The sequence below is a fragment of the Mesocricetus auratus genome, unplaced genomic scaffold, assembly GCF_017639785.1.
Source record: "Mesocricetus auratus isolate SY011 unplaced genomic scaffold, BCM_Maur_2.0 Super-Scaffold_100003, whole genome shotgun sequence".
Lineage (NCBI taxonomy): Eukaryota > Metazoa > Chordata > Mammalia > Rodentia > Cricetidae > Mesocricetus > Mesocricetus auratus.
In genome coordinates, this window is record NW_024429188.1 from 78,117,808 (window position 1) to 78,132,693 (window position 14,886).

The following is a 14,886-nucleotide window of genomic DNA, read 5'->3' on the forward strand; positions in this document are numbered from 1 at the left end:
ATTTTAAGGTAAAATTTATTATCATTACCACAGTAGGATATTAACTTCACCCACTTCAAATTATCTTGATTCTTAAATAGTAAGGTGATCAGCTAGAATACTACGATAATGCTGCTATAACCTGGGTTATAGTGTATGACTAAAACTGCCAGAAGCTTATGTAATATACTTGTTTCATTGTGCAATAGAAAATGTAATATAGAATAATAAGAACTGATAGTATCATACTATTAAAACAACATTTAAGACAAAACCAAGATCAAACCAAACTAAACTGACTTATTTGATAATTATTTAGAGGGGTCAACATAATATTGTACTAATAATTAGAACAATGAAATTCCAACTATGGTCAGTGGGTCAGTGGCAAATCATAAGATGTTAACAATCTCCAATGAGATAAACATTGAAGAATATGCGTTCAAAAATTCTACTGCAATTTAATGCTATAATCCTGTTTATTGAATACTATAACCAGAAAACTAGACTCTTATTTCATTGTTTTGGTATTTTGTGCTTTATTAAAAAGTTAGTCAACAATAAGCTAGGAATTTCTTCAAAATGTTTTACCATAAGTAATTTGAAAAAAACTTAAAAAATATGATTTAAAATGTGGAAGCTTGATTTTCTTTAGTCATTTTTGCATGCACAATGCCAGAAGTCTCTCTAATGTGCTCTCTTAGGTTTATTATATACAGATCCTATCACTTCTTTACAAGAAAAATAATAAATCCATCATTTATAAACTGCTTCAATACTTAACTAATACTTACTTTGTTAACTAGGTTTACATGGAATACCAGGAGAGAAGGGAGATCCAGGACCTCCTGGGTTTGATGTTCCAGGACCCCCAGGAGAAAGAGGTAGTCCAGGGCTTCCTGGAACCCCTGGTCTTATAGGACCCCCAGGATCACCTGGTCTCCCAGGAAAAGCAGGTGTCCATGGATTCCCAGGTAACGTTTAATAATTTTTCTGATTGGGAATCAATGAAACTATTATTAATATGACTGACATATGTTCATATGGCATTTTACAAATTGGCATTATCTATTAAGAAAGAGTGTTAAGTGTATGAACGTCGGAAACTTAGTTTGCTGTTTGCACTATACTATGCCAAGGCTCAGTCACCACTCTATTTACAACAATCTGCACCCTAACTCGAAACAACATTTTAAAAAATCGTAGGGTTCTCCACATCAAGTCAACTAGGCCTAATAATAGTCACTCTAGATATTAGCCAAACTTACTTAGCTTTCCTGCATATTTGTGCTCACACTTTCTTCAAAGCAATACTCTTTATGTGCTCTGGAACAATTATTCATAGCCTAAATGATGAACAAGACATTAAAAAGAATAGGCAAATTAGCAAACCCCCTACCATTTACACCATCATGCCTTACTATGGGCAGCCTATCCCTTACCATAGTATCATTTCTTACAGACTTCTAAAAGACCTAATTATCTAAACCACAAATACGTGCTCTGTGCATGCCTGAGCCCTACTAATTACATTAATTGCCACCTCTTATTCTGTGTGACAGTACCAGTTACATATTACTATATAATAAATGATCTGAGATGTGATTGTTTGAAGCAACTTTCCAAACATTTTGTTTAAGATTCTGTGTGTCAAAAATCAAGGTGTGGCTTTACTGGATTATTTTATGTAATTCATATGACTCCAACAAGAATGTTTGGAGTAGAAGAATCCAATTCTATAATGGCACTTCTCTGACTCTTGGGTGTTTTTTAGCTCGTGTAACATCTAATCACTCATAATGCCTCTTCTCATCATTGTAGCATTCTCCCATTGCAAATGGATTCTCAAAGAAATGATTTCCTGAGACAAAAATGAGGTCCTGGAGAGATAGTTCAGTGGTTAAAAGCACTTGCTGCTCTTCCAGAGAACTAGGGATGGATTCTCAGCACCCACATGATAGCTCACAAATATCTGTTTAACTCCAGTCCCAGGGGATCCAGTACCCTCATCTGACCTATGCGGGTACTGCATGCACATGGTGCACAGCCATGCATTCATCCAAAACACCCATAACATGTAAAATAAAAGTAATTATGTGCTTTTTGAAAAGACAGAGAGGGAGAGCAAGTGGGAGGGACAGGGAAAGAGAGATAGACAGAGAGACAGAGAAAGATAGAGACAGAGAGAGACACACAGAGAGGCTTTCCAAGGTCCAAAAAAGACAAAAGTTACTAACTGTTATTTTCCAAAGGTGCCAAAGGAGAAATAGGTATGATGGGACCTCCAGGCCTACCTGGACCTTTGGGAATTCCTGGCAGGAGTGGTGCTCCTGGCCTTAAAGGTAAGAATTGGAGTTTACTGAGAGTTATGTATGACAAGAAAATTAAACATTATGTTCTGTCAATATAGGTTTTGTTTTTCCTACTTTAAAACCAGCAGTGCCTAGTGTTCTATTTCTTTGTGCTGTGTCAATTAAAAATCTTGTTTTCAGTCTGATGACATACATAATCTGTACACCTGAAACATTGTAAATGTTTAGCTCAGGGTGAGCCTTTAGTCATCATCCAAGAATCCTAGAAAGCAGAGAGATCATTGGCTGACTTTTTAGATATGTATGCACTCAAGTTGTTCATTGATCAAGGTACATCAATGTTTTGAGAGCTTATAGGACTACCTAGTTATGAACCAAGTGATAGTTTTACACAAATTAATTATGGATGGACAAATTTGGTGTGCTTTGTTGATTTTAGGTGATGATGGCATGCAAGGTCAACCAGGTCTTCCTGGTCCTGCAGGAGAAAAAGGTAGTAAAGGAGAACCTGGCCTTCCAGGTCCTCCTGGACCAATAGAACCAGATTTCCTGGGATCAAAAGGAGAGAAGGGTGAGCCTGGCTTACCAGGTAAGTGAATGGATGGATCAAGAAATGCATTCTTTTTGCATATGTGAATTTTAATTTGGGGAAAGTACTAGATAAATAACAAACACAGTCCAATATGGATGCTAACACACACTCTATACTACATACTCAGTTCCCGAAGTTTGATTTTACACATATTTATCCATTTATGTATGTGTGGATATATTCATTTATTTGTGTGTGTGTGTGTGTGTGTGTGTGTGTGTGTGTGTGTGTGTGTGACTGAATGTTCATAAGTCAAAGAACAACTTTCAGCAGTTGGTTCCCTTCATCCACGTTGTGAATTCCAGTAATTGAACTCAGGTTATCGGGTTTTTCACAAAGCACCCTTCCCTACTGAGCCATCTTGCCTGGCCACTGACATTTTATTTTAAGTAGCAGAGAAGTAACTTGGAGTTACTGGATTCAACAATTCAGTTAGATACATAAGACTTTGGTAGTTAAAATTTCATTTGAGTCATGATGTTTCATTGACTAGCTTTCTGCTTGAATATTTTCTTGTCATTTCCCTGTCATGAGCTACAGGATTTTTTAAAAAAGACTTGGAACTGGGGAGATGGCTCAGTGAATGAGTGTTTGTTATGCAAGCATGAAACTGGAATTTGGATCCCTGGAGCCCACATAAAAGCAAAACTGGCACGTACCTGTAATACTAACACTTGTGAGGCAAAGAGAGAGGAATTCTGGGAGACCTTTGAGTTCAGTGAGAGACCTGTCCTCAATAAGCAAACTGTCAACAATCTATGAAGGCATCCAACTTTAACTTTGGGCCTCTATGTATACCTACAAACATACGTGCCAACATGTATTAAGCATATATACATATATACGTGTGTACATAACAAGTACACTCATAAATAAAATAGACTTAAATAATTACCTTAAGGTATCCAAAAGTATCACAGGAGTGTAGAAGAGAGAAAATGATATATAGCCACATATATAGCCACAATAATTTGGGAACAGCTTTTGGTATTTAGGAAATGTGGTGGTCCTTTAGATTTTGTCCTTGAAACCAAATGAGGACAAATAGTATAAATTATGAAACTATTGGTTTCTTTTTATAGATGTATACATAGTTCATCAAGACTCCCACAAAACATAAATATACATAAATTAATGTAAGATACCTAGTCATTCAAACATTATGAAACTTTAATATTAGTCATTAATTTGTAGCTTTAGTATATTTGCAATTCTTTTGTGTTCTGTTAATATAACCAGTTGTACATGTATGTGTGTATGTGTTAAAAATGTTATGAGTTTCTCATTGAGCATAATTTGATGAAAATTGTCCTTTAAAAATTATATCTTATATTAGAGCTTTTCACAAAGTACACTAAGAGGCAGGAACATGTAACTTTTAGGATGACTAAAATGAAATGTCTTTCTTAGATACCTCTTCTTTTAAAAATAAGATTCTTTTTTTAAAATTAATTTAAGTTTATTTATTTGAAATTATTATACAGTACGCCTTCACATCTCCAAATCAACAATTACAGGGAGGTCTAGGAGTAATGTCACATGCTGAAAGCCTGTAGTCTGCAATTCCAGAGCATAAGAGGCAGGAAAATCACTGGAGTTCAAGCCAGCTGAGACCTTACAGTAAGACCTGGTCTCAATAAACAACAAACTCACTAAACCCAAACAAAAAGAATCAGAGTTGCTGATATATGCCAATTTCCTATTTAATATCCTGAAGGGTGACACCAAGGGTAATATTTAAGGTGCTCATGAATTCTTTTCTATTTGTTTTTCCGAAACAGGATCTTACTCTGTAGCCCAGGATGGCTCAGAATGCATCATGGTCCTCCTGCCTCGGTGTCTTAGTTTTATTTCAGTTGCCATGATAAAGTACCCTGACAAAAGCAAGTTAAGGGACAAGGAATTGATTAGAGCTTCAAGTCCCTGATGACTTCCCTGTGGTGATCGACTGTAACCTGGTCTCTGAGCTCAAATCAAACCCTTCTCCCCCCAAATCAGATTCTTACTGATTGATTGATTGATTGATTGATTGATTGATTGGTATGCTACAATAGCCATGTGAATGTCAGAGGATAACTTATAGGAGTGAATTCTCCTGCTCCACTCTGTGGACTCAGGTCTTCAGTTCAGGCTTGGTAGCATGCTCCTTTATTCACTGAGCAATCTTACCAGCTCTTGGAGTTATTATCTTATGTGACTTCTCTTATTTTTTAACCATGCTTTCTGAATTATTAGAGTGGGAAAATATACTTGACATCTATTGTAGGATTACTAATGAAATAGTCTGAGACAGGAACAAAGAGGAAGTTGACTTTTTTGGCTGGTCTGAATTTCTTGGTGGGATATAGTAAAAATTGGAGAAACTAATAGTCAGGTTCTCACTGAGCTACACACCTCATCACTCTCCAGGGCATCTTCATAATTTGTGATCTACATCTGTATCATGTTAGAGGCAAAGATGCTGTACAATCACTCGTACCATTTCTAAGAAAGTTTGCTAAATTTTTACCAAAACTTGGCAAGAGCATCCTTACCTTCCCAAGCACTATGTAAGAGATGGCTTCTATCCATCTTTTCTTACCCAGGCATCATCTCCAAGTTGATTTCTGCTGCATTGTTTTTGGTTATCTTTTCATTCTCATTTGTCCTAGGAAATTTTGTCTTGACTTGGGAAATCAGTGCACTATCAGAAAAATGAGTTTTTGTCACAGAGCACAGAATTAGAGAAATGGTTAAAGTGCAGCAATCCCACAAACACACACACACACACACACACACACACACACACACAGAGAGAGAGAGAGAGAGAGAGAGAGAGAGAGAGAGAGAGAGAGAGAGAGAGAGAGAGAGAGAGAGAGAGAGAGAGAGAGAGAGAGAGAAAATATGCCAGTTTCTCCTTTTCACTTACATACATTTCAACACTTAAGCGGTGTTTTTTGGCAAATTAATTTGTTAATAAGAATCAACCTAACTTGTTTTTTATGCTTATCTTGTTATCTTTGGAAGGTATTCCTGGACTCTCAGGACCAAAAGGCTACCAGGGTTTGCCTGGAGACCCGGGGCAACCTGGATTGATTGGACAACCTGGATCACCAGGACTGCCAGGTATATAAGATAGATGACTGTGGCATTTGGATAGCTGACAGTAATCCATGGAAAAGTAATTGTGACTGTAGCATGTTTAGTAATGGTTTGGATCTGGTATAAGTGCAGCGAGGCTTGAGAAAATTGTTGACATTTAACCCAAGTTTCAACAGACAGTATTTCTAGGATATTTTATTTTGCTTATTCCGATTCATAGTTTGCTCACAGCAGACTGTATGTAAAACTATGATATAAGTAAGGTGCTATATTTTACTACAGACACTCCAACATACAAATTGGACAACTATCCAGTAAGAGCCTGAATAAGTTACCTGTTCCAATTGTTTTGTTTTTGTTGTTGTTTGTTATCGTTAGACAAGTCAATCATCTGCAATGTAAAAAGATGATTGAAATTTTTGATTTTTTTATTTATCATTTTTTATTTTAATTTTAAATAGCTTGTTTTACATGTCAATCCCAGTTCCCTCTCCCTCCCCTCTTCCCGCACTCCCCTTCCCCCCCTCCCTCCCACCCTATTGCCAAATCCTTCCACATAGGGGATATCTAGAGTCTGTCATTTTACTCTTGGTAGGGTCAAGGCACTCCCCTAAGAGTCCAGGCTGAGAGAGCATCTCTCTTTGTGCTATAGGCACATGAAGACAGTTTGTATACCAGGGATAGACACTGATCCACAGCTCAGGGCCCCATAGGTTGCCCAGGCCTTCTCACTGACACTCACATTTGGGGGGGTCCAGATCAGTCCCATGCTGGCCTCCCCACTGTCGGTCTGGGGTCCAAGAGCACTCCCCTGTTCAGATCAGCTGTCTCTGCTGGTTTTGCCAGCCCATTCTTTGCCAATTTGCTCATCACTCCTCTCTCTCTGTCACTGGGTTCCTTGGGTTCAGTTCAGTGATTAGTTGTGTGTTTGCCTCTGCTTCCATCAGTCACAGGATGAAGGCTCCCGGATGGTTATAGACATCAAAGATAAGAGTTTCTCAGGCCTCCTTGTACTCTGTTACAGTACAAATGCTCTTACAGTGTCCAGTTTGCCTTAGTTACTGTCTTCACATAAAACTTTCAGGTGTTTGATTTTAGCTTGACTCCCCAGAAAATAAAAAGCAGCTGGTCTTTGTCCTCTTAGAAGAACCCTGAAAGTCAGTCTTTTGCCATTGAATTCATACCACATTATCTTGGTGACTTGAAAAAGATGGATTCCCTCCTGGTTTCTTTCCAGCATCTTCTGCATTCTCTTCCCAAAGCTGGAAGTCACCTGTGAAAGAACAAGAAAACTACATATATAATCGCACTGGCAAATATGTAGATGAAATCACACAGCTCAAACACCTGTGATGTTCTAAGTAGAATTCTCAAACACATTCAGGCCAATCCAGCATCTTTCCATCAAACCACAAACCCTTATCTCTTTCTGGCCTAATTATAATGGGGCTCTGTTATTACAAAGATCCATGGCTAAAGTCTTATTAAACATTTTATATTGGTTTGTCTATAAGAAGACAAAAAGGGTGTGTGTGTGTGTATGTGTGTGTGTGTGTGTATACATACATACATACATACATATATACATACATACATAGAGATATAGATATATATGAACATAAAATACATAGAATTGTTTTAGGAGAAGAACCAAGGTGCTCAGGTAAAATTACTTTTATTTCAATGAAGTATTTAAAGACCTGTATTAGCATGATTATATTCTGGTAAGTTACCAAGGAAACTTCTGGGGGACCCCCTACCTATTTCACACTGAACTATATCTGTAGATTTTAATACAACAAAATTTACTCTTCCAATCTCATGATGCCACTACTTTGCTTTAATTTTAGCAACATCACTTTTCTAGGTCCCAAGGGTAACCCTGGTCTCCCGGGTCCACCAGGACTTACAGGACCTCCTGGACTTAAAGGAAACATTGGTGACATGGGATTTCCTGGTGAGTAATGAAAAGGCAAAGTTATTTAGTCCTATTAATATTCACTGTCTTTTTCCTTTGAGACAGGCTCTCACGTAGTACAGACTATCATCAGACTTGTGACATAGCTGAGGATGACCTTGAAGTTCTCCTGAATCTACCCTTGAAATACTGGGATTATAGGTGCTTGACACCATGCAGTGTTTATAATATATTAAAAAGTGAACCTACAGCTTTATACATATGAGGCAAGCACTCTACCAATTGACCTATGACCAAACCCTCATTTTTATCATTTTTTAAATCAGAAAAGATGTAAATATAAAGCCTGGGTATGTAATGAAGTGATAGTATGTAAGAGGCCTGGGATTCCATGAGCAGCATTGGAGATAGGGCAGCTAATTTTCATAGAATCAGAGTAAGACAATCTCTAAAATAACCAATGAATAGAACTCTCACAACAACAACAAAAAAATTAAAGTGACTTAATAAGGGACAGAATTTTAAGAAAATTAAAAGTTAGAATTCACAAACATATGTGTTCTGTAGCTTTTTCCCTTCCACCAAAATTTCTTTAAAAATAAGTTGTTATATAAGCTTATGGTATGGGTATGATTTTTCATTTATTGATACAAATTCAAGGTGGCTTCTCTCAAGGAAAAAGCCTCCCTATACATAAGCTCATCTGTGAAACTCATTATATATACTCGGTTTGCAGAAGTTTTAAAAGATCTCTTTACTAAATCACATTCATCTTAGGTTTGCCATGAGTAAAGACTATTTTATTAAATATTATGCATTACATATTTTCAACAGGCCCTCAAGGTGTAGATGGGCCCCCTGGACCTCCTGGAGTTCCTGGACAACCTGGCTCTCCAGGGTTACCAGGCCAGAAAGGAAGTAAAGGAGATCCTGGCATTTCAGGCATTGGTCTTCCGGGTCATCCCGGTCCAAAGGTAATCCTAGTCTTCTGATCATGTGTCTAAGAAGTTGCAGCTGTTCTTTAACTGTGCTCATTTGTAATTCTTTACTATCCAAATATAATTGCTCCTTTCATCTTCTCTTAGGTTGTGAGGTCAAGCTGGTAACAAGGAATATATTATCTAGGGGCCTATCATAAGTTTTATTCTTAAGTAAAATGGGAAGCAAACAGAAAGAATATCATGATGATACACTATCTGTTCTTAAATTAAACCTCTTGACTTCAAAAAAGACAATATACTTCAGAAAAGTTATGCTGGTACTTAACTATATAGCATAGACATACTGTTGGATTAAATCAGGCTGGTAGTGATGGGAGTGGTAAGAAATGGTCTGATTCTAAACATAGTTGATAGATCAAATCAGAAAGACTTGCTTATGAAATCTGAGAGAAAGGAGGGTGTCAAGGATGACTCTGAAATTCTTGGTCCTGAAATCTTGAAAGATAGGAAAGCTTTTGGAAAAAAAGAAGTTTGAAGAAAAATATGAAGAATGTAGTTTAGTGATTGCTCATGTTTTCTTGCTGAAACAGGAAAGTCATCATGGGACATAGGGATGAGGGAGAAGACTGGAGGCCTGACTCCCAGCCTCCAAAACTGTTGTCTTCTACGTATGAAGATCTGTTGGCCTGGGAATATAATCCAGTACCTTTTTTTCCAGACAATTTCCCAATTGACCCAATCTCATCTCTAAGAAATTCCATTTTTTACTCGCTGATTTAAAATTGTTTTTTAAACTTCTTATTTGTTAATGTATATTTATTTCTATACTGGAGTCATTTCAACATACAGTACAGTAAAAGCAACCACTATAAACCATCTTTGAATTTACAATTGACGGTACCAGAAAAATGTTTGAATTAAGAGTTATCTATGATACTCTTAAAGCAAGAAGAACATCTGTAGCTTTTTTCTATGTGTCTTACAGGTATACTTCAGTATGATGCCCACATGCACAAGAATGAAGTTGTTAGAAATTATCTTTTTTAGAAAGCCCTAGTATTCCAATTCAAAAATAAGGAACAGCCTTGAATAGAACCTTCTCTAAAATTCATACACAAATGGCCAGCAAATACATGAAAAGATGTTCCACTTCACTAATCAATACAGAAATGCAAATAAATTACACAGTGAGATGACACTTTGTCCCCATTAGGAAGATTCTATTAAAAACAGGGCCTGAGGATGTACCTTAGTTGGTAGAATGCTTACCTAACACTTGTAAATGCCTGGATTTCATCTTCAGCGTAAACTAGGCATGATGGCACATACCTTATTAATAAGAACATTGAAAGATAGTCATCCTCATTAGCCATATTGATTTAATTTTAAATTACAGTAAGATACCATTTCCCACTCAGTAAACTAGCCACTTCTAAGAAGGTTGGAAAGGATGTAATACAATTGGAAGCCTTAGATATTGCTGGTGGGAAAGTAAAATGATAACAACTGCAATGAAAAAATAATTGGTGATGCCTCAAAAAGTTATATAGCTATTATGTAACCCAGCAGTCTCACTTCTATGTATGCACTCAAGAGAAGTGAGTGGGTATTTCTTCACAGAAACTTGTACGTGTATGTGAATGCTCATAGCATCATTATTTATAATGATCAGAATGTGAAAAAAATTATCAGAATGTGGAAAAATCCAAAATGTCCATCAGGGGATGAATGATCCATGCTTTATCCATATAGCAGCATATGATGTGATGATTAATAGCAATAAAGTACTGATATAACCTAGATGATTTTCCAAAATTCACTCTAAGTAAAAAAGTCAGATAAAAGATGCCATATTACATGATTTTATTTATATAAAATGTCCAGAATAGGTGAACTGATATAAACAACAGGGTAATTGTTGTTGGTCCTGGATTGATAAAGGGAATGAATATAGAATTTCTATTAATGAGTACAGGTGTTTTTTGTGTGTGTGTGTAAGATTAACTTTTCAAATTTTAGATTTTGATGATAATGTCTAACTCTGAATGTACTAAGAACACTGAACTGGCTGGCTTGTGAAATTTACAAATTATTTCAATAAGTTGTATAAATACTTTGCCCTCTGTGGTAGGAAATCTGAAACAAGATTTCTACCTATAAACATAATATTTCACTTGTCTTGAGCTTAATTTCTGAATCTTTTAGATTCTAGGCCCTGCCCCAAATGATGTGACAGACTTTGGTATTCCCCATGGGATGCCTCATCTTCCCTGGGGAGTAGATGGGGGGTAGGATGAGGCGTTGGTGAGGGACATGGGAGGATGGGAGGGAGAAGGAACTGGGATTGGTGTGTGAAATAAGATTGTTTTTATTTTAAATTTTAAAAATGAGAAAAACTAATTCTAGAATTCTGAGATTTGATGAATAAATGGATATTGGTTTTCTTGTACTTGGTTTTGAAGATATTTAAATAATGAAGGCCAGGCTAAGATAAAGCTCAGCGGTACAGCACTTAACCTAGTTTATCTGTATAAACATCTAATGTGGGATCCATTCAAGCCAAGTTGTTATTAGATCCCCATTATGTACCACAAAATGGGCTATGTGTTTGATTTATAATGGGTCAGGAAAAAATACATACATCCTCAGCCCAAGATTCTTAACTGTTGATAAAAAATGTAAGGAAATGGGACACTAATTTAAAAACCTATTAACATAATATAGAAACACTCAAGACTTAAACAGCAAGTCTTATTGACACAGACAAGTCTAAGGAGGCATTCTGTAGGTGATACTGAACACTACAGTGCTATTGAAGAGGTCATGTTCCTCATGATCAGAGCATGGGTACCATGGTAGACATTTAGAATTATGGTGCACTATTTTCATCAGTATTAGGGGAAATATTTTAAAGTATTAACCTGGGTAGGAATCCTTCTAAGGCTGTATTAAAAGATATATAATGATAAAAGGGCTGAAAGAGAAATCAGAGAAACATCACCCTTTACAATTGCCACAAACAACATAAAATACCTTGGGGTAACGCTAACCAAACAAGTGAAAGACCTGTATCGTAAGAACTTTGAATCTTTAAAGAAAGAAATTAAAGAAGCCCTCAGAAAATGGAAAGATCTCCCATGCTCTTGGATAGGTAGGATCAATGTAGCAAAAATGGCAATCCTGCCAAAAGCAATCTACAGATTCAATGCAATCCCCATTAAAATCCCAGCACAATTCTTCACAGACCTTGAAAGGACAATAATCAATTTTGTATAGAAAAACAAAAGACCCAGGATAGCCAAAACAACCCTGTTCAGCAAGGCAACGTCCGGAGGCATCACCATCCCTGACCTCAAGCTCTATTACAGAGCTATAGTCCTGAAAACAGCTTGGTATTGGCACAAAAATAGACAGGTAGACCAATGGAATCGAATTGAAAACTCGGGTATTAACCCACACACGTACGAACATCTGATCTTTGACAAAGAAGCTAAAAATATACAATGGAATAAAGAAAGCATCTTCAACAAATGGTGCTGTCATAACTGGAGACTAGCATGTAGAAGAATGCGGATCGATCCATGTTTATCACCATGCACAAAACTTAAGTCCAAATGGATCAAAGACCTCAACATAAATCCAGCCACACTGAACCTCTTAGAAGAGAAAGTGGGTGGTACCCTTGAACGAGTTGGTACAGGAGACAGCTTCCTGAACATAACACCAGTAGCACAGACAGTGAGATCAACAATTAATAAATGGGACCTACTGAAACTGAGAAGCTTCTGTAAGGCAAAGGACACAGTCAGCAAGACAAAAAGGCAGCCCACAGAATGGGAAAAAATATTCACTAATCCCACATCTGACAGAGGGTTGATCTCCAAAATTTACAAAGAACTCAAGAAGCAAGTCTCCAAAACACCAAAGGACCCTATTAAAAAGTGGGCTGCAGAACTAAATAGAGAGTTTTCAATAGAGGAGTCTAAAATGGCTGAGAGGCACTTGAGAAAGTGCTCAACATCCTTAGCCATCCGGGAAATGCAAATCAAAACAACTCTGAGATACCATCTCACTCCTGTCAGAATGGCTAAAATCAAAAACACCAATGACAATTTATGCTGGAGAGGATGTGGTGAAAGGGGACACTCCTCCATTGCTGGTGGGAGTGCCAACTGGTTCAGCCACTTTGGAAATCAATATGGAGATTCCTCAGAAAAATGGGAATAAACCTACCACAAGACCCAGCAACTCCACTCTTAGGCATATATCCAAAAGATGCCCATTCATACAACAAAGATGTCTGTTCCACTATGTTCATAGCAGCTTTATTTGTAATAGCCAGAACTTGGAAGCAACCTAGATGTCCCTCACCCGAAGAGTGGATAGAGAAAATGTGGTACATCTACACAATGGAGTACTATTCAGCAGAAAAAAATAATGGAATCATGAGATTCACAGGCAAATGGATGACACTAGAAGAAACCATCCTGAGTGAGGTAACCCAGTCACAAAAAGAGAAACATGGCATGTACTCTCTCATATAAGGATTTTAGACAGATCTGGGGAGTGCCAGCCTACAATCCTATGGCCAGAGAGTCTGGGAAACAGAAACTTCATTTAGTGGCTGATCGAAGAAGAGGCAGACTCCCTTGGTTAAGTACTGAGCTGAACTCAAGAAAGCCAGTAACAGAGAGGGAGGACTGATGTTCAAAGGGATTAAGACTGGGCTGGTTTAACCCCCAGAAACAGCTGACCAGACAAAGGTTAACTCTTGAATCCCAGGCATCAGCCTGGGAATCCAGCATGGGACTGATCAAGACCCCCTGAATCTGGGTGTCAGTGAGGAGGCCTAGGTAATCTATTGAGCCTTGGGCAGCAGATCAGTACCCATCCCAAGTATACACATGGACTTTGGACTCCCACAGAACAATGTGAGGTGCACTCTCACCCTGAACTCTTGGGGAAGGGTCTAGGCCCTGCCCTATATGAAATGACAGACTATGGACACCCCCATGGAGGTCCTCACCCTCCCTGGGGGAATGAGGGGATAACGGGGGGGGGGGGTTAGGGGGAGGGCACGGGAGGAGGGGACGGAATGGGAGAGGGACCTGGAACTGACTTGTGAAGCAACCTCGTTTCTTATCTAAATTGAAACTGGAAAATAAAATATAAAAAAAAAGAATGTCCTCTATATAGGTTCATATATTTGAATACTTAGTCACTAGGGAGTGGTACAATTTGAAAGGATTAGGAGGTGTGGCCTTGTTGGAGGAACTGTGTCCCTGATGAGTGGGCAAGCCCAGTGACTCTCTGTCTCTGCCTGTGAATCAGGATGTAGATCTCACCTGCTTCTGTAGTACCATGTCTGTCAAGCCTGCTGCCAGGCTGCGATGATAATGGACTAAATCTCTGTCACTGTAGGCAAGTCTCCAATTAAATGCTTTCTTTATAAGGCTTGCCTTGTAAAAAAAAGATATATAATATAAATATTCATTGAGGAAAATAGTAATATGTATATTGCCTGTGGCTACAAAGAAATTTGAATTATATTCAAGAGTTATAGTATGCATTTATGAAACTGTTAGAGTCACGAAGGAATATAAACCTATCCTGCTATCACATGTGTGTATCCAACCTTTTGACACTGTGACATGAGATGGTCATCTATAAAATTCAAGGTCAAGAACTGCAAAATGAAGTTACCAAAAATACCAACAAAGGTCTTATAATGTCTGTATAATTTTTTAATTTTGTGATGAGCCACATTCATAGCTCTCTTTGGCAACATGCAGCACATGGACTGTGTAGGCTACTTGTCCAGAATCATTTCATGAAAGTAACAGATTCTTAGATACCCACTGAATAATTGGTAGATTGTTCATGGTAAGATAAAAATCAACCTTTGTATTAGAACCTAGTGTGGCCACTGACTTTTTATAAGCCATGAATTGATTAAAGCATATTAAAGATGACAACTACAAATTCCGACGTCAAAATTCAGATTCTACCACTTGCTAGCTGCATCACTATAACTTGCAGACGATGGTATTACCTTTCTAATTG

At 37.7% G+C, this 14,886-nt stretch overlaps 1 protein-coding gene across 4 annotated transcripts in view; it reads left to right on the plus strand.

Annotated features, from left to right (window-relative positions):
- The window catches only part of Col4a5 (collagen type IV alpha 5 chain), a 189,326-nt gene that overhangs the window by 135,772 nt on the left and 38,668 nt on the right, over positions 1 to 14,886 (plus strand). For all 4 annotated transcript variants that reach the window (XM_040744480.1, XM_013122323.3, XM_013122324.3 and 1 more), the window contains exons 31-36: positions 786 to 953; positions 2,232 to 2,321; positions 2,731 to 2,880; positions 5,890 to 5,988; positions 7,832 to 7,921; positions 8,717 to 8,856. In XM_040744480.1, coding sequence (XP_040600414.1) covers positions 786 to 953; positions 2,232 to 2,321; positions 2,731 to 2,880; positions 5,890 to 5,988; positions 7,832 to 7,921; positions 8,717 to 8,856 — 737 coding nt within the window. The remainder of the gene's footprint in view (positions 1 to 785; positions 954 to 2,231; positions 2,322 to 2,730; positions 2,881 to 5,889; positions 5,989 to 7,831; positions 7,922 to 8,716; positions 8,857 to 14,886) is intronic.